General features: G+C 46.6%; 1 protein-coding gene across 1 annotated transcript in view; it reads right to left on the bottom strand.

The window, feature by feature from the left end:
- Nucleotides 1-24,052, bottom strand: part of CFDP1 (craniofacial development protein 1) — a 67,094-nt gene that overhangs the window by 32,686 nt on the left and 10,356 nt on the right. Inside the window, exon 5 of the mRNA XM_010585213.1 lies at nucleotides 14,452-14,556. Coding sequence (XP_010583515.1) covers nucleotides 14,452-14,556 — 105 coding nt within the window. The remainder of the gene's footprint in view (nucleotides 1-14,451; nucleotides 14,557-24,052) is intronic.

Consider the following 24,052-nt stretch of genomic DNA (forward strand, 5'->3'; position numbering starts at 1 on the left):
CACCTTAATATACATGCACACAGAGCAGCTTTCAGAACAGGAGATACTGCAAGTCATCCATTGTCCAAAGGTCATGTCTAATCCAGGACCTTGTCTCTAGCACTGCCCAAGAGCACGCATGTAGGGAAAGATGAAAGTTCAAGTATAAAATGATCCTTCCTCGGCGTACCTTCCCTGCCTCGGGAAATCAAGCTCATTTGGTAAAGATGAGGATCTTTAAGACTGAAGTTCCTTCACAATTTAAACCCCATCCACCTCTTCCCTGACATTGGCTCCAGCACTCAGCTGTTGCACAGCTGTTTTAGCATGCAATGCTGGCAGTCAGGCTAGTTCCAGCTAAGTGCACCAAAATAGCTCAGCAAAAGATCCAACAAGCATAGATGTTAGAGGAATAGTGGGAACACAACAGCCAATGGCCACATCTTCTGGCTGACGCTGCAGTGGATCCTCAGCCTTAAAGAGATGTCATGCACAGGACCAGTCTCCTACAGTTTCTTTTGCAAGTAGCCACGAAAAGCCTTTATGTTTAAATAAAGGACTTGGCAGAGAAAAATCACTTCCTCTCATTTACTCTCTGCACATTGAGTAAAACTTCGGTTGAATTAAGAGACTGGGTTGTTGCCCCCCCCCCCCTGCCTCTCACTGTGGTTTGCTTTTTTACATGAACCAACTAAACATACTAAGGCACTCAAACTCTACAGGGCAGCGGATGCAACTAGTGTGCACACTAACTTATGACAACGTGCTCCCATGTCGCTACCTGGTACACCAGATGCTAAGACCCCTGTGGCACAGTACAAAAGGCAAGTCCACTCCTGCACAGCTTTACCTTGCCCAGATGAGTCCCAGCTGTGCTGTGATGTTCTCTGCTACCCTCACCAACAACTACCCGTATATTTTGAACATTTCTCCCAGCGAGGGCTATACCCTACATTGGAACAGCCTGCAAAAATTAAATAACCATAGTTTACTAGTTATGTTGTAGACTACACTTATTACAACCAGTTAACATAAAAGCCAGCACTGAGATGCAGAAAATATCCTACAGTCAGCTCCCCATCTTCACAACAACAGGAGAGGAAGGGGGGGCTGCAATGCCCAGACAAAGCACCAGACCTCTGCTCGCTGCTATGCAGCCAGCCTGCGTGCCTCGACAGGCACTACCCAGCAAATCCCATTCGGATAGAGCTTATTAGACCAGGCACAGCAAGGCACAAAGCCAGCTTGGATTTGGAAGCAGCGCAGCTCAGCCTGCACAAAGCTGTGCCTTTGCTCCTAAGTCCTCCAAGAACTGGCAGGTATGCTCTGCACAGAGCCAGCTCAGGGGTCTGCGGGCCCCTAACAGTTTATCCACAAGCCACATGATGGGTGCCTTGATGGGGAAGGGGCAACTGCACACACAGAAACCCAGTGTGTTCTGACTGCATATTAACTCTGCATGTGGCTCGAAGTCCTAAAAGGATCAGAGAGATGAGAACAACACTGAAAGTTACTTTAAAAAGTTTCTCAGCCCTTATCATGCCTTCCAGATAACTGTTCAACTTGATAAGCTGATGAAGAACCACACAACAAAGCTACTTGGTACTCTCTGAACTGAGGCTCTAGAGATGACGACGACCTACCACATCCAACTCGCCATGCCTCGAGCATTTCCAAGGAACAGGGTCTTCACCTCTTCCTCCACAGCAATCAATCCATAGGCGCCTGGGTTTCTGGGCAGCTGCCTTCTTTTCAGTTACATCACAAATCAAAGTAAATAAAGAAAACTCTGTCAGGGGCCTCTTCCCAAGGCTCAGGCTGAATCTGTCCTTTCCTATTCTCAGCCCCACACATCCACAGCCTGTGGACCCAAGGGGACCCTGGCCATTACTTCTGCATCTGAAGCATGTTATCGCTTTGCAAAGCCCTTTCTTTTATTTTGCACAATAATGAATTCCCCACGGCATTCAGCATAATCTCTGAGCTAATGCTTCAAGGCTCCCAGATTGCCGCAGCCACAACCTTGTTATACTGGTGTCAATACTTAAAACCAAAAGGCCCTCTTCCTCCAACATAATCTGCATTTCCAAGTTTATCACAAACAGTAAAAAATGCATGCACGTACTCTTGGCTCAAGGTGCACATACGAAAACAAATTCACTCATGCATTGGGCAGACAGCTGACATCCATCCTGACATTTATCTCCATGTACAAGGAGGAAAGATGAATCGCTCACAGCTATATGGCCCTGGAGTTTGCCCTTGGTCAAGCTGGTAAATGTCATAAATCAGCCACTGTGCATCCTCAAATACAGAAACAGGCACCTAGAGAGAGCTAGAGAGCAGGAGGGGCAGCAGCAGCAGCCTCTTCTGAATTAAACAGGCATAAACACAACCATGTCCTTGTGACACCTAAATAAAACCCATGAGAGCAGAGCTCAAGCAGTTTGCTGTATTCTGGGAAGTTCTGGTGTATTTGTAACTTTCAAACAATTTGTGCAACAATTAGCTGCCACAGTTAACTAACCTCAAAGAAAGGGGAGGATACTTCATTTATTGAGGCCTTCAACTCAAGATTAGCTAAAATCCTTAACCAGAAAGGCCAAACAAAGGCGACTGGTTTGGCACAGGGGTGGCCGGGGAGAAGTGTGCCATGCAAGACTTTAGGCCAGATGAACTCGTGAGTATTTCTGGCCTTCAGCTCTAGCAGCCAGGCAGAGGTTGTAGCTGAAAGTAGTTCACTAAGGAGCTATTTTGCAGGTCTGCCACACTGGGCATGCCCAATTCAGACCGGGTTTTTGGAGGTTTTGTTATTCTATTAAAAACCTCTTTCCATGTACACTCAGGCTTTTCACGTAAAAGCAGCAGCATTTAATCCAGCAGACACAAAGGCTACCTGGAAAGCAAGTACTATAAGAAAGGCAATCCAGAAGCTCGGGATCAGCCTCAGATTTGGGAAACCTCATCCGCCAGACTTTCCAGATAACCTCAGGCAAGCCAGCCTGCTGATGCCTTCACTTCTCCATTTAACAGTCAAGATGAAGACATTAACCACACCACAGTGATGAGGACTAGGTAAAGGGCATCTCCAGGGGGGTACACAAACAGGACAGTTTGTCCCAAGCATTTTTTACCCATTCCAGTAACGGTTTCAGTACCTTCAGCACACATCACAAACCCACTTATTTTGGCTCAAATTGCCTAGAGAATGATGCTAAAGCCTAGAGTCCCTCCTGCAAAGCACAGCTCCTGGCAAAGAAAGGACACTGAGGGTTTGCATTTTTTCATTGCTACTCAAGAAGACAGCAGCAGCAAGAGGCCAAGTGGGCTCGTAAAGGCACCATGTTCCCAATGCAGCTATACATACTGCCCAAAGCTGCTTCAGGCTGAGAAGTCTGCAATGGTTTAGTCTGCCAGTGTGGACAAATCTGGATGGCACTCAAAGTTGTCCTTTTATTTCAGGAACAGATCTCACTCCAAATAATCTTCTAGCATGACTTGGAACCCTGCACTTTTACTGGCTAAAAAGTATACCAGCTGATTGAGGTCCCCATCCCAACATAAGCAGGGTTTAGGATTCACCCCACTGAATCTCCAGCTACTGAACTCTTGGGGCTTCCAATGGGATGAGGGGCTCAGATCTTCTTCTGGAAGCCATCTGTCCTACAGAGCAGGTAGTGGCAATAAATCTGCATACTGTGAAGGTTTTTTTCCTCCCATGTACTATACCTAGCTGTAAACCATGAAGCCAATCCATCGACAACAAATGTACAGGCACCCTCAAAGGTTTCCTCATCACCTTGAGAATGGGATTGCTGGAAAGCTCATCCTGCTTACCTTGCCAGGTCTCTAGTTCAGGGTTGTGCCCCATAGTAAAGTTACACCCAGCACACACTGGGGTTACATTAACCGGCAATCAACACCACAATGCAACACAGGATGTGTGGAAGGGGGAGGAAAAGCAGCAAATGGGAAAAGAGACAACTGCAGGGTTTGCTTTGGGAATCCTGGATGGAGCGTTACTTGGGAGTTTCCAGGACCATCCCAGGCTCCCTTGGCTTGTAAGTTTGATACAGAAAATGAAGACTTTATAACTGCAATGGCGGATATCCAGCCGCTCCCCTTCCCAGCCTGTCATACATCAAGCAAAGCAGAAGCTCTGGCACATAGACGAGCGCATGTAGGGAATGTGCCAATTTCTGCCTGGGTTTTAAGCCCCAGGACACTGTACTCAAGGTCTTCCACAACCTGTGGCAGAGCCTGCATGGATTTATATTCTCAGTCCTGTCAATATGATCTCATTGCCTCCTAAAGAAAGAGCGTGGCCAGAAATCCTATGGCCAAAGACTACACTCAGGTGTCTGTGGTGCTAGTGCTGTCCCTCCCAAGCTCCCCCAGACCTGACACCGAGTCCCATACTCGTTAAAGACGACTTCAGCAGCTAAGGACAATGCAGCACAAATACCTACTGACCCGGCACAACATGAACACAGCAGGTCGTGGAGCAGGAAGGTTATCAAAGCTGACCAAAGGATCCCTGTGCCACGCAGAGACAGGAAAGCACTCCTTGTAACAGCAGTGCTACTTACTTCCCATCCAGCTCGCCTTGTGCTAAAGAAAGGAGGCAGAAGGCAGTTTTTTTTCCCCAGGAGACATTTGTTTGTAACAAAGGAAGTTGAAGACATTCAGCTCTGTAGTGTCCCTCAACAGTTATGACCAACAACCTCTTACTAATATTCACCAACACACTTTTACTCCCAAAGGCTTTGGAGAAAAGCCAGTATGAAAAACCCTACCCATTTGTCTGAGTGCAGATATTCTACCCCCATAAAAGATTCAAACCCTGCCCTGCAATCACAGCACTGACCAGGGGAAAGCTGCTAAGCATCTTGACTGTCCTGTAGGACTAGTAAACTGATGCTATATTACTCCTTCAAAGGTTTCTTAAGAGTCCTTGTTAAATGCAATGGCCATGAAACCATAAAGCGAGGAAGGAGATGGCTATCTTGTACAGTCTTCAGAGTCAGCCCAAAGCACACGACCTGTTTTGTACTGATCTGTTTGCAGAGGCCATGTAATTCTCTAGAAGTGGTTCTGTTTCCAAAACAAATGCTACACACTCTTCTTTGACTTGGGAAAGTAGGAAGAAAAAATCCCCTCCCCAATGCAAACAGCCAAACAGTGCTGGCGAGGCTCGCAAGTGCACGCGTGTAAGCGGGAAAGGAAACGGAGAGCCCTTCCAGCTTTCCAGAGGGTTATTGCAAACAGCAGGGAGGGAGAAGGGATTTTACACATTAGGAAAAATACTGTGATGGTGCTTGTCCTTAAAGTGAACGCTGCACAACAAAAGGCCCTGGGCTGTATTGTCTGTTTAGCACTTCTCTAATGCAAAACGTGCATTATAGAGTGAGATGGAGACCCTGGTAGCAGGGTGTATGTCTCAGGAACTGTTCCTGGCTGCAGCACAGGTCAGCGTGCACGGTGCTGTACAAACCACTGCTGAACCCCCTTCACGTTTTACTGGCCTAAGCAACTTTGCTGTGCATCATCCAAAGCCTATAGCAAAGCCAAAGACATCCCCATGTACCAGTCTCCAGAGAGTTAGAGATATTGCATGTACCAGCTGCTTCCTCAGCCGTCCTGCAACGGGAAATCTGCAGGTCACAGATGAAGAGGCAGGCATGCTGCATACCAGCCATAGCATAAGGAAACAGCACAACCACACTGGAAAATGACTCTTTCAGTGCTCTCCCAAGAAAGTTTAATAATATAATCTTTCACACACTTAGGCCTCTGCTGGTCTTTTGCAGACCTTCCCTGTGCAAGCCGTACTGGCAGGGGTGCAGCTCCAGACAAGTCAGGAAGGTTAGCCTGCCTCTAGCAGTGGGGAAGGGGGGTAGGGGGAGATGAAGCCTTCGGCTGAATTCCCACTGGCTTTGCATTATGAAAGCCATGAGCTGCAATCAGCCAGCCTTTGCGGGTTTGCTTTAACCCCCTCCTTGCTGCCACACAAGCATCTCAACTGACCTCCTAACAGCATACATATACTGGTGACGCACAGCATAAGCATATTCAACCACAAGGCGAAACAGGCAAGCACCTAAAGAACAGCCATTTGCTTTCTTTCAGTGAGTATTTTCCAAAAGGTGCAAGTTTCCTCTGCGCTTGCATTCATGGGTGCCATGACCCGGCCTGCTGCTCTCAAGCCTGCAGCTTAAAGGAAGAAAAAGAATGCTACAATCCAACCCTGCACATGCCCAGGACTTGTTACTTCAAGAAATGCCATCATTGTTCTCAAGCCAGGCAGTTGGGTGATGAACAGGCGTCTGTATTGTCCACTGGCTGCCTGCAGGCTTATGGCAACAGCGATGAAGTACGAGTTCCCGAAAGGGTATCAAAGCTGCTGCACAAGGTGGGATCAAACTCATATACCCATGATTGTTTGCTGATAATTGATAGTAGATGCTATGAGAAGAGAGGACTCAAAATGCAAAAATGCATCTTCCCCTGGGATTCCCAGAAAAAAAGAGCAGTCTCCAACAGAAACTTCAAATAAATCAGTTCCCTCCACTCCCTGCCTCAGTGGGTACAAGAGCATCTCACACACCCAAAGGGATGTCTGCTGCCAACGCGACACCAGTTATCTGCCTCTGCAGAGTGTCCCTCAGTACAGCAACTGCCCCAAGGACTGCGGTAGCTCTGAAGAGCACAACGGCAAGGGCTCCAGGGCAAAGCTGACTGGGCTGTAACCCAACACTCTGGAACGGCTTTGAAACTCCTTGGATAGGGAAATAAAGTACTCCATGGCTTGGCAGACTGGATTAGAGCACCCTGGAGAGCTTGAGACAGTCTGGAGCTTGTTAAAGGTGCCCTTTTAGCTCAGCCCATTCACCAGTTCACTTGAGGCTCAGGTAGGAAAAAGTAAGGGAAATGCAAGAACTGGGGGGCTTTGCCACCTCCACACCAGGACAGCAATAGCTGAAGCAAACCCCAGCCATGCCAATCATCCTCACTGCCAGGAACTGGCAGAGAAAATCCCTATGGCCAGGGCAGACACTTGCTCAGCCTCTCTCTGGCTTTTTCTGGAAACAAACAAAAGAGCAGTTGCAGAGACTGCTGCCAACCAAAGAGGTTGGAGCTCTGAAGAGAGACCATGTGCCCTTCGAGAGCTCAGAGTCACACCAACATCTCCTTTAAGACAGGAAGGGAGAAAGCCAGCATTTGAGTTGGTAACTAACCCTAATTGCTTGACTTCACATCTTGATATCAAGCCAGCCAGCCTGGGCATGCCTGTTTTCTGAGCCTATTCCTGCACGAGGCTGACAACCTAGCGTGCAGATCAAAGTTTTGGCTTACAAATGTGCTGGAAAATATTGCTGTGCTGATTTTCCACGAATGAGGCCACCAGTATGTGATTTTCCATGAATGAAGCCGCTAGTATGTGAAAAGCCTGGGGCAACAGGACTGCCTGAAAACAGGGAGCATCGCTCTGCTCTGACTGCCCCTCCAGCCTTACTTAGCTGGTTCATATTTTACGAAGAATGATTCAGCTGAACTTGTTCCTTGATGTGAGGAAAACAGAGGAACACGAGTGTGGGAAAGCAAGAGGATGTAACACAAGCATCTGGTATGGGGGAGACACTCAAGGGACATGGTGCAGCTCAGTTAATATGCAAGGAGGCACTATAAAAGCAAAATAAGACAGGAGTGGAAACAATCTTCTTGGTAGACACACCCCCAAGCCACAGCACAGCTGGGAACAGGAGCTCTTAGTATCCACCTCCAATCCCAGGCTTTAACCATAAAGCAAGGCTGCCCCTCTCACTCCAACCAGACCTAGTCTAACATGGGAAGATACAGGGGTTTCCCTCCACAACCTTGCAAGGGGTCTGGAATAAAAATACAGCTGGCTTCATTCCCCATTAGCAGTTAATTTCCTCAATCATTTTCACAGAGGGAGAAAGAGAAATGCTCATGATCTAAGAGATGAAAGCAAATGAAAATAAGCCTCATAAAACCTGTACTGCCCTAAGGGAAAACTGCCCCACAACTTTCATTGGGGAATTATCAAAGGCCCCAGACTGGTGGGGGGTTGTTTGTATTTTATAAGACAGATGCTTTAGAGAGTATAAGTCCTCAAATAGCTGAGATTCCATTCTGCTGAACCTCCAATGAGACTAGAAAAAGAAACAGCTGATCCCAGTTAGTCTGGCCCAGGGATTCAGCTTAGCAACGTCAAGACAGAGGACTGCAGCAAGGCACAGAACCATACAGGCACCACTAAACTTCTTTCCAATAAGATGCCATTGCCTCAAGCAAAAGAGACCACATGCATGCTAGCATGGCCACAGGAAAGTGCAGAATGGAGCTAAAAAAAAAAAACCTCATTCATTTCTATTGCAAAATAGAGGCTGGGGTAGAAGCCATTGACTCATTTAGCTGAGAACAAGAAAGGATTGCTCCTGAGAGACTAGTTTAAAAGAAGGACGTTTAATGCACATTTTGCTTTCAGTCTGGGAGAGTGGGTACAAAACCTCCCACACTCAGAGCTCTGTTTCTTATCGGAAAAGGCTTAACATAAGCTTAAGAGCAAGAACTGTTCAGAGAAGGGGCAAAGACCCAAAACGGCAGAACTCTCCACAGTTAAGCTTCAGAGGTGACTGCAGCCCTGGATAAGCCTGTCTTGCAGGTAGTGGTCAGGTCCCCAGCACAGGATCTGATGGCAGTGCAGCCATGGCTCACAGCTTGGAAAGCCCGACTTACTTTGCTTCTCAGCTGGGCTGCAAAGCCCATGCCGGTGCCCTTGCTGCTGCCAAACCTGCGCCAGCCAGAGGTCTACATCCTCGCTGCTGTGGGCTCTGCAAGGGGTCTGATTTCATGTGGCACTGGAAGCCTCAGTCCACACTGACTTCAAGAGGGGAGGCAGATGATCAGAGGATAAGGTTATTTGGCATGCTTTACAAGTGTGCAGCAATCAGCATCTTATTTACTATGGCTGATGGAAACCCTTCTCTTCAATACTGAAACAGCCATCATTTTTCCTAATGATAAACCTCCCCCCCTTCCCCACACAAACACACACCTTTCCACACTCATCCCCATGGGGTAATTGATTTCAGTCGCCCTAGCAAATAAAACCAAGATACTCCAAAAAATCACCCAGCCTTGTTACCACGTTGATTCAAGGAGTGGATATGCATAAGCCAGTAGAGACACTAACATGAATAATTAAAACAAAAACAAAACCAACAAAGGATCTAAGACCTGAAGAGAAATTACTCACTTGGAACAGCTACCACCACATTTAATCTTTCACAACCAAAGTGTATGAATAGGAAATAAGTAAAACTAGCTCTAGGGCACATGAATATTGCCCCTGGCTGGTTCATCTTGCTGTGCACAGAAAAATATGTCATGTACTACTCACATCCAGACATTTGGCTATGGTGCAAGGGGCTGGATCTCTCCATCTGGGAGAACAGCACTCTCTGGAGCACAGTAAGGGAAGAGCAGGAGAAAGCTGAGAAGCCCTGAAATCCCTAGCAAGAACAGAGCTATTCAATTGCTTAAGTGACTACTGAAAAAAACCCCACCTCCAGATCCCCTAAAGGTCTTGATTACTTGCTTTATTTGCATCCTTGTTCAGCCAATACTAGCAAAACGTGCAAGACTTTTAGCTAAATAACTGCTTGCAGCTGACGCTGAGCTGAAATCCAACTGTAAATTCCTGCTTTCTGAAGAAAAAAATCCCAATCATGGAATTGCTGTGAAATGAAATTGGTCCCTGCAGGCATGCAAGTGCTGCAGCACTTGCTCTAGATCATCTGAGGTTTACAGAAGCTGAGAGCCCGTGCCCATCTCAGTGTCCACTTAAGATGTCAAGTAACCAGTTTTCGTCGTGACAGCAAAGGGATCCAATTAGCTTCAGACAACTCATGCAGAAGGAGCATCTTTTGTAAGAAAGAGCTCTGGATGCAAAGGAGGTCCTACGGGTAACCAGGCTTGAGGGGAGAAGTAGCTTAGAAATTACAGTAACAGGTCAGGATGCTGCAAACAGGCTCCAGGTTATCCCAGCATCCACATCCTCCCACAAAGACTGCTACCATTCCTCCTCTTGCACATTAAAGGTGGGAGAGAAGCCATGCACAGATGTCTTCCAGCTAGAGTCCCTCTACTCCAACATTAGCATACAGCAGAGTAAATGACTTCTAAAAGCAAAGGCCTGAAGCTTTTCACACCATATAATGGTCAGTCCACATAAACTGCTCTACTGTAGACTAGGGAAGGAAAGCATCCATGGTGAATGGGCTAGAGTTTATCTTGCTTACTTTGTTCAGGACAATTATGTGTCTCTGGGTCAGAGCTTTCTTGCAGTGCCTCTTCCTGCCAGGTCTTGCACCGAGGTCCAAACCCTCGCAGACCAAACTCAGCCCTGGGGTCGACAAGCACCTGCACCTCCTGAACTCCATGGGAATGGTGCCTGCTTGCTTCAAAGGCAAATTTTACCCTGTGTTTATACCAGCCTATAAGGCATGAAAAGGCCTAGGAGGTCACACATCCACCACTGTAATTTCAGGCAGGATCAAACAGAAAAGCAACAGCTGGGCTGAGTGAGCAAGTCCACATTTAATTACAACGGTTTTGGTAATAAGCAAAGGCAAGAACAAAGCCAGTGAAAAACCTCCCTTTTTCTTCCTGGCTCCTGTTCAGGCTGTGTAGAAACATCTGCCTAGAGGAAAATCTCAAATGAGATCCACCAACTACATTTTTTTCATTTTCAGGACTGCTACAACAGAACTGTTCCCTATGCAACGCTGCTGTGCTCTGACGAGCATCAAGGACCTATGGGCAGTTCACAGCCGGTCACACCGAAGGGCTCGGGTCTGTGCAGGTATTTCCCAGCCTATAGCTCGACCCCCCTCCACTGTGTCTCAAGTCACACATGCACAAGTACATGCACACAGTCATTCTGCAGTAAGCTGCATGGAGGATTTCATTTGCTTTAACATCCTCTGAATATGAAATAATGGTTGCAAAATAGGATTATTAGTGCAGAGAATTATGGACCCAGCTCATGGGTCCCGCCTGGCCTGGGGAGGCGGCAGAAAGCAGCTCTCAGAGCAGCAGGGATGCCCACAGAGCTGACTGACCCCCTCCATCAGATCATGCATTTACAGCCAGGAGCTACTCTTGCTGCCCCGCAAAAGGCCCTGGAACAGTGGTAAGGATAGGAAACGAGCCCTAAAACACATAGACAGGCAAGAAGGCTTAGCAGGGTGGGTGGAGGGCTTTTTTTGAATGCTGGGAGCCTTCCACCCATTTTTTTTGTGACAGCAAATTAGAACGGATCAGTGGGTCCGCCTCATCACATCTTATACCTCTGACAGCATCAGTGAGAGCCTAACACAACCCAAGAGCACAACAGAAACACGTCTGGAACAGAGTATCAACCCCAAACCCCTCCAAACAAACTGCTGACAGACCACTGCCCAGCTGGGTGTCACAGGGGGACACAACGGGAATAATGGGAAGGCTGGAAAACCATCACATCCCTGGGAACCAAGGGCTTCTGACCTTTCTAGCAAAGCCTGCTGAGAGAACTGGGTGGGTTGTTTTGTACTCCTGGCTTTAATTACAGTCAAGTGTTTAAGTTATTCTCCTCCAACCACCCCCACATCCCTCACAAGCAAAAATCTAGGTTTTTTATAGCACATCCGGTATGGATGTTAAACACATTCAGGAAATGCACTTTCAGCCCCAAACTGCCCTTCCCCTGGACCAGTTAGGCTGCAAGAGTTTGTAACATGGAGATGTGGAACCGGATGTTTGGTTTTGTGACCGCTGCTTTCCTGGATTACTTCTGTCTGTTTAGAGAAGGGAAATTAAATAAATGCAGGGATGCTGGTTGCATCCAGAAATAATGCAAGCTGCTTGCAAGGTGAAGAAAGAAAAGCCAGATGGAGAGGCCGCTCTTAGCTGCTCAAATCCCCTGCACACAGGGCAAGGCTTTTATTTTTTTTTTTTTTTAATAGCTGACAAAGGTCCTGGGGGCTGACAATGGCTCCCAGCACAGTGGGCATCCACAGACAGGTCTATGATGCCGAATCACATGTTTTTCACTGCCTTCTAGTGATACTGACCTAGACTGCGGCTCTCCAGTAATGCACAAGAGAGAAATGCACCCTGTCCCCCAAAACTTCTATTTTAAGTAGCCAAAGGGCAGCAGCAACAAACCATCAGGCAATGCCAAGCTCTGTTGGTCCCCAGGTGCTGCTCTGGCATGTCACTGAGGCTTGTGGCTCTTTGCTCCAGAGGAACAGGGCTTGGACAATAGCTTGGCTCCAAGTCTAAAACCTGACCTTTGTAATTTTCTTAACATAAGGGACTCGCCTCTGGCTTTAAGGAACACTGCAAGCCTGTTAGTAACTTTCTCACCTGAAAATACCCTGGCTGACTTCCCAGCTGGAAGCACCCTCCTAAGCCCAAAGGCAAGCATGTTTGCTGGCAGTCTGAAGGATCAGTCTTGGATACTATCCCAAGGCCGAAGACTCCCTGGAGCACTCTCAGTCCAGAGGGCACATTCTGGCCATGCTGCCCCAGACAGTCTCCTGCTAAATCCTCAAGAGCACTGGGCTGTTCCACACATTGATCAAAATACCACTGCTATGCCTCTGCTGTAGCATCACTGCACAAACCCAGGATATTCTGCAGCAGGTTGCAAAAGGGAAGGCACACATGGCTGCACTGCATCAGGGTTTGCTGCTCTGAAAGAAGGCAAGACATGCAAGCCCAGGGTATTTTTCTCCTCCCTTCCCCACAACCAGGCCACCTCATATTCTGGGCAAGCAACTGTCAGTAGGACATCACACATCAGCAAGGTGAACGATGACCTAATTAAGCTGCTTCCAAAATAACAACACTGGAGGAAAGTTAAAGGAGTCCTTGAACTCATTATTTCTTATATTGATTTTTATTCCATTTTTTCCATATTTGATGTGGATTCTTCACTTTAGATATCTGCACCGTTAACTCAAACTGGGCTCTGGCTATTTCTCCTGCGCAATCAGAGCTCCAGCACAAGCAGCCATGCACCTTGGTAATGACTAGGCTGTGCAGGCCCATTGGCCATCCACCTCCTCCCCTAGGCCAGTAAGATACAGGAGGAAACACAGATCTCAGCAGAGCAGGAAGGTGAGCAGCCTGTGGGGCTTTCCCAGTGGGCTACCAAACCTGCCAGCACTCAGAGCAGCAGGACATTTGCTGGGAGAATTAGAAGGCAGGTTTGAAGACATAGGACCACCAGCAGCGTGCACAGCAAAGAACTGCCCTAGTTTCAGCTGCCACCTGAACCACCTCTTGTGGCTGCCCAGATTGAACAAAGAATGCCAGTCCAACTTGAGGCAAGTTTTTCCAGCACAAAACCTCATATACAACACTTAGGTTACAATTAATGAGCTCTGCAGGGACAAACCCTTGCGCAGCGTGAACAACAGCAACAAGACTGTGCTCATCTATGCATTCATTCATCTCAGGGAACAGCAGCTGTCAAGAGTCACACACACACACATACTATGCTTTCACTACACTGATCTAACTACAAGCTATGCAACCCTTAGCTGGAAAAAATGAGTGACAATCCAGCTGCAGCAACTGAGTAACAGCCTGTCTCGGGGAAAGGCAGCCTTAACTCACACGGGAGAATTGCTCTTCAGGAGATGGGAAGGACAATGTATTTATTTCATGGGTGTTGCATCTATGTGACCAAATAATACGCAGCTTATGTCTTTCAAATATAAATGCAAATGACTGACTTAAAAATCATTGTTGGAACACAGAAGCCTCTCCTCTATTCCTGAGAAGTGGGTGATCTCCCAAGCTCATCAAGAACCACACAGAGTGGCATGTCAGATGCACAGGGGACCTGACCTCCTTGTATCTTTGACAAGCATTATGATAATCTCAGAATTAGGCATTAGAGCTTGAACAGAAAGTGACAAATCCACACCAAAATGATACTAGAGAACATCAAAGAGGCAAAAGCTTCTCTCATTCAAATGCTCCCCCAAAGTTTATAAGAAGCCACAGCCCAGCTTGTCATGGCTTTTTATGGTCCCGAGAAGCACCTTTCAAAAGGAACTGCAGGCAATCTCAGACATGTTCCTTGGCTACCTGCAGTTTCATCAGGCTGCTCAAGACATCCAAAACAATATTTCCTTACTAGGATGAATGATTTATGAGGATTGAGAAATTCAAGCCTGAACCTATGAAGTGAGTCATGGGACTCATGGGTTGCTTCCCCAGCTTCCCTCTCCCCACAAATCATCACACCTTCCAGGCCTAGTCTTGCTCTCACTGAAGTCATGCAGAAAACAAATGCCCATTAGCTTAAATACCACAGAGCCTATATTATCAGCTTGAGTGCCATCTTTCTCACTAAGAGTCCCTACCCAGGCAGAGAAACCACGTACTCACCCAGAGACTGTTGGGAGGGAAGCTGGAGCTGCCGACTGCCATTTCTCTTGCTGCCTCAGAAAGGATTTAGCTTCTTTTGAGGTTGAGTCCACTTCTTTAGTCACTCTGTTGGAAAAAAAAAGAGACAAACCAGAGCATGAGGAAGAGCTGTACTCGCAACAGCAAAAGCAAAGCTCCAGCAAGGAAACACAGAAAACAGGTGAGTCCCCACACCACCTGCACAGAGGTTACCTCCACTAGCTGCAAGCTGAAGAACATGCATCTTGTTAAGATTTCATTCCAGTGACAAACCCTCTATATTCATGGCAGAAAAAAGGAAAAGTAGCTAATTAGAGCTGGGGGAGGAGGGGATTTTTTTTTTTTCTTCAACCAAACAGGAATGCTTATTCATTCAAACAGGCCTGTCTCACTAGCAGCTACTAAATGCTCTGCTCAGGTCACTGAGGGCAATTCCAGGCTCTTAATTGGGCTCTTGATTTCCTCATTTGTTGGTCAGTGAGGCAGCTCTTCTGCCACAGCTGTTCTGCCACCCACATCTCGCAGCCCACAGCACACAGGCTTGGCAACATCTGCAACCCAAACCAGAGTATGGAAACTGGCTCCAAGGATGGGGAATGGGAGAGAAAGGTCTGACAAGGCAAAATGCAGAAATCTGCTCTCATTTTCTAGTTAATTTTTGTTTGAGGCCCTGAGGGCGCAAATATTGAACTTCAAAAAATTATAAATCAATACAGCATCTACAGCAGGGAATGAATTACAAACATGAGAAAGAATCTCTAGAAACCCACTCAATAATTAATTGTTAGAAAACCCCAGCTACTTTAGTCCCCTCATTTACAATGACCTGCCTCCAGCAACACGCTTTTCATACTCTCAGTAGGTCTTAATGAGGTTGCTCTGGTTTGCCAAGGTAACAATTTTGCTCCCCTGGAGCACAAGCCCGTGAGCCTCTCTGGGGCCCTACAGCTCTGTGGGCACAGAGGCAGCCCGACCCGCAGCTTGGCCAGAAGGCACGGTCCTCCATCCCACCCTCCCACACTCTGGGCTTCTGGCTGCATCTGCTGCCAGCAAGGGTGTGCAGGCTCATCCCTGGTCTAGAGCATGTGCCAATGAGAGGCCAAAAGCCTCGCTGGTCAGAGGATCTGCCCTCATTACAAGTCAGGCTAATAGCTGCTTGCCTCCTACCCACCAACCTGACCCTGCAACTTCCATGTAGAAACTGGCTCACGGACATGGAGAAACCCAAAGATCTGCAAACCCAGTTGGGTTACTGCTGGATTGGCAGAGACGGAAGTGCTGTGGAGTTACTTGTTAAGCCTGGAGGCATTGACGCCCTGAAATCCCACTTGCACACAAATAGTGCACCCATGTCCCTGTCCTGTCAGTGAACTGTCAGCATGTGAAGAAGTAGTTAGGGCAAGGAAATTGTTCTTCCTCCTTTTCTGCAGACTGCAAACACAGTGGAAAAGGCATGTTCAGAAATAACAATAAATTCTCATGCTGTACACCCCCTGCACAGCCTTGTTCAGCCAGTGCAGGAGATTAACCCCATCTCCCCCCTGCATTGTCACATGCCTTTCAAATCAACAGCAGTCATGTGGATGGAGACAAATCCCACATTATGAATATTTAGAAGTGTTTGCTGATCAGATTGGAAAGGGGTGGGGCGGGAAAAGCAGTTCAGGAAGAAACAAAAGCCTTGCTGCAGCATTGTCACAATTTAGGGCATCCCAAACATACCACCCAGTCACAGCCCTCAGCAAGGACAGTCACATCATACAGCAGTCATACGTCAAAGGTTACTCTACATCCGTGAATCTCCTTTGACAGAATAAACTTGGTGTCTTCATGCATCAGTTAGCCAGAACTCCCCATAGAGACCCTGGAGCCACGAGTGCCGGCTTCAGATTAATACAATCACACAGCCTATTTATTTTCAAACACAGTATCCAAAGAGCCGGCTCCATCCCCTACCCAGCTGGGAAGCAGCACTGTTTCTCATGCACTCTGCAGCACTGGCGCCCAGCATGGTCCCCCTCCTCCTGTCACCTCCCTGCACTCTCGTGCCATCAGGGTCCACCCCTGGTGCGCAGGAAATGCGTGAGCTGCCATGAGAAACATCAGGCGGACCCCGAGCACGCAGGAATTTCAGAGGCATAGCATAGTAACCACATGCCCTGGAAAAAAAAAAAAACCAACCAACCCCTCGGTGCTGGCCTCAACACAGCCACAGTACCTGCCCCTGGGTTAGATCCTAGCTGTGAAACCCTGCACATTTCTGGGACTTGAAGAGTGTAGGACCAAGAGGAGGCAGGAGTTGGGAAAGGAAGCAGAGGTCACAGAAAGCACGCCTTGCCATTAACTCTGCTTGTCGCGCTAAGAGATGACAGGTCAGTTCAGCTCCCATAAACCTACAGGAATCTGGCAATTAAATAGCTTACGGGATCTGGACATGCACAATAGGGAACAGGTTTTCAAAGCCTGTGGCAGAGCTAGGATCTAAACATAGGGCCCCTTGATCTTAACTTCGTGACTACCTTCAGTCTTCTCCAACCCAGAGACAAAACTGAATGTTGTCCACCAGCTGAGGTGAAGGAAGGCAAGAAGCTAAGATGCACATGAAAAATGGCTCCAGGGATTTGCCAGCCTGTAGTCTGACAGAGGTAGCATGATGTTGGTTAGACCAGCACTACAAGCCACAGGTCTCAGAGCAGGAAGATGGTCAGTCCCAGGAAGGGTGAGAAAGGAAAAAACTCTGTCTGCTGTGGCCACTCAACGCGATGTGCAGGGAAGGTTTGGCACAGCCCTTCAAAGACACTCAGTTCAGCAGCAAAGAAATCACTTTGCTATCCAGGGGCATGAGACAGGTTGCTACCAAGGTATTACTTAGGCTTTGATACTTGCTTCCTCCATCACCTCAGTGTACCAGCAGCAACGGCTGGGCACAGAACATAACACTTTGTTCAAATGTTTTTGCCCCCTTTGGCCTGCCAGCAGCTGCTCTAGAGTATATTTTTCAAGTTGTCCACTGTAGCAACAGAGCCACAAAGCTGCAGGCAACCTGTTCCATCAGGACTGCCCAGCTGGGGACAGAGGAATGTGTCAGAAACATAATTATAAGTGACCTTTCAAGGCGATTCCATCACAAGACCCACTGATTGCCTCATAAACTGAAACAAAAGCAGCTCTGAGGCAGGCTGCTGCTGGGCTGATGCCAGCAGTGACTCCTGCATCACTCCAACCGAAATGACAAACGGAAGAATATTAAAGGGCTTTACAAGGTATTAATTCAGGTTATGCATATTTCAACCTTTCCCAGATCCCAGGCCAGGAAGGAAAAAAATCCTCTGGTCTGCATTATTATGGGAGACAATAACTCTGCATGTAGAAACCAAAACACTTCTTGTTCTTCATGGGAGCAATTAATCCAGCTGGAAGAAATCACAGTCATTACTAAGGAAAATTACAAGACCTTTCACTTTTAAATACTTGATAAATAACTATTTGCCTGGCTATTCATTGGGATGCTATTCACACATTGTAATCCAGGAATAAACATGAAAATAAGTACATTGTCAGCAATAAAACAAGTAGCTAGTGTCTCGCCCACTCACAGACCCTGTAATTCACACACAAAACCACTCGCTCTCATCACTTTCCTATAAAGATTTCATTATACTGCTATGCTATTAAATTCCATAGTAAGACTTCCAAAATGCAGAACAGTTACTAATTTTTTTGGACCGTGCTGGAGCATAGTAGCACAGATGATACTACTGTACAAGGTGCTGTGCAACTGTAAAATAGAAAGGTCTTCCCTATTACAAAGTTATTACAAGGAAAACATGCTAGACACTAGATCACTAAGTGCCTCTAATACTTACAGGTGTCCTTCTAAGGACCCTTCACCTCTGAACCAAGCTCAAAGTGATACCCAAGCATTAAAGCATAACCACACCCACCCAGCCTCCTGTTTTGATGCCCAGCTATGGATACGTTACTTCCATCTTCCACTGAAGAATTTCTCACCCTTCCCTTTATATTTACTAACTGAAATGCTGCAACCTATGTGCACGGAAAAGGCCTCAGTTATGTATGCTGGGCACCAAACCACATGAAGACAACCAACATGCTGTCACAGGCTGTCCCAGAAGTTGTTGCACAGAGCACGCGCTTAGAGTACTGAACTGTAGCATCCTAATATAAGAACAAGTGTTTGATCTGCTCCCAGCAATCCCCTTAGCCACATAAACAGCTAAATTTTCATACTTCAGTTCAGTGGCAGAGTAAGTCTAATATACCAGCTTTTCTCCTGTGTTCTGGTCTTACACCAGGTGCAGAGTTACCAGGTGTGAAGAGGAGGGTCCCAATCCATCACATCATCCCACTCCTGCTACCATAGCAGAACACAACACCCACACCCCATGACTCACCCCAGTGCAGTGGTCAGGTGCCCCTACTCAAGCACAGCTGAATCCAGTCCTGTTTGCAAGAAACAGAACTAACATAAGGGATGCCAACAGTGCAGTGTTTCAGGAAAGTGCACAGCTCAGCAGCAAGGTGCCCTGCAAGCCCTTACAGAAGCACTTCAGCAGAGCCACATCCTTGAAAGGAGGGGAAAAGGAGGCAGGATCTCAGAGGCAAGATAGGGGAAGCTGGGAAAGCCAAACAGCCACATCAAGAAGGCTTGCAGGCTTCTGTCCATAGTCTACTCTGTAATAGCAACCTTATGCATTCCAAGTGCCAAAACCCCTCCAACTTACCCCCAGGTGGCTCAACACAACTGCATTTTCCTAATCAAAATGCCTGGTGCACAATCAGGCTGAAAAAGCACATGTTGGTATTTGGGTATAAGGGGCCTTGGAGCTGAGAAGATAGTTAAGATCCCTAATTGCAGCAGCACAAAGGTACCATCTCCCCTGATCTCCATGCTGAGAAAGGGAGAACAAGAGTGGAAGCTCTGGAAAATACCAGCTCCTTACCACACATACATGGGACACTCAGGCCTCACTTGGGAAACCTGCCCCAGTTTAGACCTGACACAATTACAAAACTTTCCACATTCTCTTAATGTTGTTAGCTCTGGGGAATTACAGGCCAAGGGGGGGGAAAATGAGGCTAATTATCCTTTTTCAATATTCCCCATCTGTGTCTAGCCTCATTAAATAGTCCTCTAGCCTTCTGGAATGATCACTTGAGGAGCAAGCAATACTTACCTAGAGGGGTTTGTAAAAAAACTTAATCCCTTCTGAGTCAAGAGGAATATTTTGCCTAAATACTTTTTTGGTGGACTCTTGTGCTTAAGCTGCCATGTTCTGGGTGCCTTCCACAGACAGATGCACTGTACAAGAGGCAGGTGCTCCTGCCTGCATGAAACTGAAGCCACAGGAGTGCATGTGTTCAGCACCTTCCAGGAGACAATTAAGTCCTCACACAACTGAACCTCCAGGCCACACCTACCTGCATACTGAGTATGTATTTATTTTATGCTGGATTACCTGGTGTGAAGCAAACAGAGCTAAAATTAACAAGTCCCCATCACTTTTCTAATTTCAAAACCAAACAATTAGTTTTCTCCCTTTCAGAAAAAAAACCCCAACATTCTCCAAACCTTGCTCTTCAAACCAGGTAGGAGAAGCTGTTCCCTGGGAAACTGAGCCTATTCCCTGAAGCAACACAGACAAGACCAGGCTGGAGTGACTGATAATTTTGCGGGCTGCCTATCTGCACAGAAGCTGCTGGCTGGTTCTTAAAAAGAAACAAATCTGATCAGAGCTCTCTTGGAGTCAGGCAAGGGCCAAGCTGCCTGCCTGGTGCTGCTCTTCGCAGCAGGTGTGTGCTGCTATCCAAGCAGTCAGCCCAGGCTGCATCTTAAACCAATTCATCTGAAAATAAGCAGAGATGAATGGTATTTTAACGTCAATAATGCATAAGTAGTACATTTTGACATCCATGTTCTAACCTCGTAAGCCTTGAAGGAAACAACCAATTTTCCATCATCTCCTGTATGACAAAGACTCTGTGACCGTTGTAAAGAAAACACATGGACAGTGCTGCCACCTGAGATGCTGCCCAAGCTGTCAGGCCCCTTTTGGACTTCTGCTTGCTACTTCCTCAAGACTCTCTCTAAATCCAAAGGGAAGTAGCACTCCAGTTACCAAGCTTCCGCTGGGGCTTGCAATAGGTGGAGCTCATCAAACACAGCTCTCTGGAGTAGCTGACCCACAGCCAGGGCACAGGTTTCACCTCCTTGTTGACTGCAGCTTTATTCACCCCAGTTTTAAGTATCTCCAAGCATCAGGTCTCTGCTTTCTTCTTTGGATAACTATTCCTTCGCCCAGCCCCACTGCACTGCCTCAAAATCCTGCCATGCATTTAGCATTTCAGTCTTTGAGGCTTCCCGTCCTTTTTATTTGTATCTCCCAAAAGGATTAACTTCAAATTATGGAACACACCTCTGAGTTGAGCAATCCAGGTGAACAGATGCAGCTGCTGTACATGTGAGCACGACAGTCTTCTGACCCTGTAAACCATGACTTGCAAGTATGCTGAAAGCAAGATAGATCCCTGCAACCCCACAACTCCTGCAAAGCAGTGCGACATTTGCGTTATGGATCTCTTCTCTTGCTGAAGGAAGGAATATCATAGGTCTTAAGAGCCAGGGGTTCAAAATTCACTTACTGCAATGAACACTGGACACAAAGGTTACACAGATCACAACAGGAGCCAACACAAACTACAAAGCAGAAGCGTCCCCATGGGGAAAAAGCTAGACTAAGCTTGACTCGGTTTGTAACGCGTTAATGAGATAGTAAGGCAGAGAGCAGCTTTGCCTTGCCTTCAGGCTAACACAGAAACCTTCCTGCTTCAGAATCTTAGTTTAAAAAAAAAAAAAAAATCCATCTTTCAAGCTGTACTTTCCGGCAGGGAAAACCCCAGGCCCAAGGGCTGCAAAGCAGGCTCTGCTAGCATCTCACCAGACATCAAAAGCCCCTTTCTGAGCCTGGAGCTGTCAAGAATGAGGCAGCAGCTTGGAAGCAAGGGAAACAGGGTGAGCCGCAAAATGCTGGGACTGGATCTGAGGCCCCTGTGATGAAGGCATGAACAGAGGGACAAAAGATCCCCTTACTAATAGCAAAAGAGCCCCTGTGAAACCTGACTAGGTCATTAAGCACCTTCTGTTTCCACATTTTTAAAAGTCAGGAAATTGTCTGAGAGCCAGGTACAGAAACAATGTCTCCTCCCTTACCTACTGGGGAAGGGTGGGATTTTTACTTAAGTATTTCCACACTAACTACACACAACACAGGCAGAAAACACTTGGAAGAACCTGAAAATGGGAGAATGCAGTTGGTCATCCAGTTCCCAAAGCTGATGCAGAGCCAAGATAACACAGGTTTAAAAGCCCTAAAAATGCCCAGGTTAATCTGGAGGTCAAGCCATCATTTTGGAGATGCTTTGAGACTCCTCCTACCTTTGGAGATCCCAGCTGAGCCTTCTGTTTCATCACACTGATTACCAGCAAAAATGCACAAATAAAACCAGCACACATCAATTATTTCCTTAAAAGCATCAAGCCATATTAGAAGCATAAGATGACTTTCAGATGGACATCTGCTCAGTCGCTTTGGGATTTTCAAAAGCATAGTAAGATAAAAGAAGAAGACAGGAGTCAGCATGTTGGCAAATGCCAGATAACGCACTGGACAAAGCTGGCACTACTGTGTAACACTTTGCAAGTCACAGCCCCTCTGTGCTTCAGTTTCCCCACCTAAGCAGAAGCCTCATCTGCACATCTACTAATGAAAATCCTGAATAGAAGCTGTTTGTTAGGCCATTCCCCTTCTCAAGGCACATTAAGCAGACCATAACATGATTTACTTTAGAAGCAAGTGGCTACTTCTAAAGTAGCGTTCTAGCTCCGTTTGTCACACTGTTTATAAAGTTTTAATTTCTGCAGCTGCCTTTGAGAAAGGCAAATGCCTACCAAGTGAACCACCACACAACACAGCTCCTGCTCACACTTAATGAGCTCATCTCTGGGCCACTGTCATGCCAATCAGCATTGTATGATATTAGGATTCCCCAAGGAAATTCTGAAGCATCAGGGAATGGATGCACACAGAGGAAAGGTTATCAAAATGTGCCCCTGAGACCCCTTCATTCTTAAGCATCTTTTGAAAGGTAACATTTTCACCTATTGGCTTCCAAAAAAAAAAAAAAAAAAAAATCAATGGCCATTTTTTAAATTGGAAAAAGCCAATATGAACCGTGGATAACTGAGGCATGCTCTGACCTCCAAGAATAACAGCAGCATAAAGACAGGAAAAGGCTGCTGCCTACACTCCATTATGCCAAGATCAGCATTTTGGTGCTCGTCTGTAGAAAAGCAACCAGTCACTTTTTAGACTGCCACCTTTAAACAGCGGTCACATTGATATTCCATGTCATTCTGGGTGGTGTGATTTGTCTTATGGTCCCATGGCATCATCCCCAGGCTCCTACTGCTCAGATGAAATTTCTGGAAAAATCTTAAAAGCCAAGGTTTTTGCACTGTGCAGGCCTCATTGAGGAGTGGTATGTCACTGGAGAGTGGCTAGAATACATTTCTTTAGAACCTCTTAGTCAAGAAGGACTGAGGATAAAACCCTATGAACATCTAGTATCACCAATCACCAACACAAAACAAATGTCCTCAGAGAGGCTGGAGTTTTGAGTGACTTTTCAAGGGGCTACTGAAATTCATTTGTCTTACTTTTCTTAATACTTCCTTGCTACTGTAGTCAAAGCCATTGCAGAAAGCACACCAAAATACAGTGAGTGGTTTCTTCCTCTGCCCCATTAGTTCAGTTCACTGCCTTCCATATCTGATAACACCTGTCTACCTCATCTGGTGTAAGCTGTGTATCACTTGCTATCCACCTGGATAAAAGGCAGGGCTTTCCAAATATAAGACTTCAGCACACAGATTCTTGTAACGCTCACCTGCCTTCTCACTCACATGTATAAGCAATACAGCAAAGGCTTTTGCAAAAAAAGCACACATGGAACATGTCACATACACATCAGCCTTGATCTGACACACACCACACTACCTACATCAGTAAGAGAAGCACACCCAAACTACTGATCTTTCTCCTGATTTTAAAAGCAACCATCCTTCACTCAGCATCGCACAAAACCCATAAGCACAAAACAAATGACCAAGATTCACACCCAGCAAGAAGTGTGAGCATGCTGCCAACCCCCTGCTATTATTCATCGGCTGAGTTTCCTGAAAAGCATCACAAGGTAAGGAGAGAGTTAATGGTATTACATGTTCGCTCAGTGCTAATTAGCCTAACACATCTGACTGAGCCATGCTGAGACCACAGAGCAAGAACACACATGGACAATTACACATTTTTAAAATTGTTCTCTGTGCCAGCTCTAAATCTTGAGACTTGTGGAAGTAAATTCCCTCTTTTTTCCCCTTCCCCTTGAAATACATTAACTCTATCAGCCTCAGCATTTGTCCCACTCCTGCTCAATGCTTGCCAGGAAGAAGCAGAAGCAGCAGCTATTGCTCAGACAGCTACCCTAACTGCCTTCAAAGCAAAAC

The sequence above is a fragment of the Haliaeetus leucocephalus genome, unplaced genomic scaffold (genome assembly GCF_000737465.1).
Source record: "Haliaeetus leucocephalus isolate CR32 unplaced genomic scaffold, Haliaeetus_leucocephalus-4.0 Scaffold92, whole genome shotgun sequence".
NCBI classification, from domain to species: domain Eukaryota; kingdom Metazoa; phylum Chordata; class Aves; order Accipitriformes; family Accipitridae; genus Haliaeetus; species Haliaeetus leucocephalus.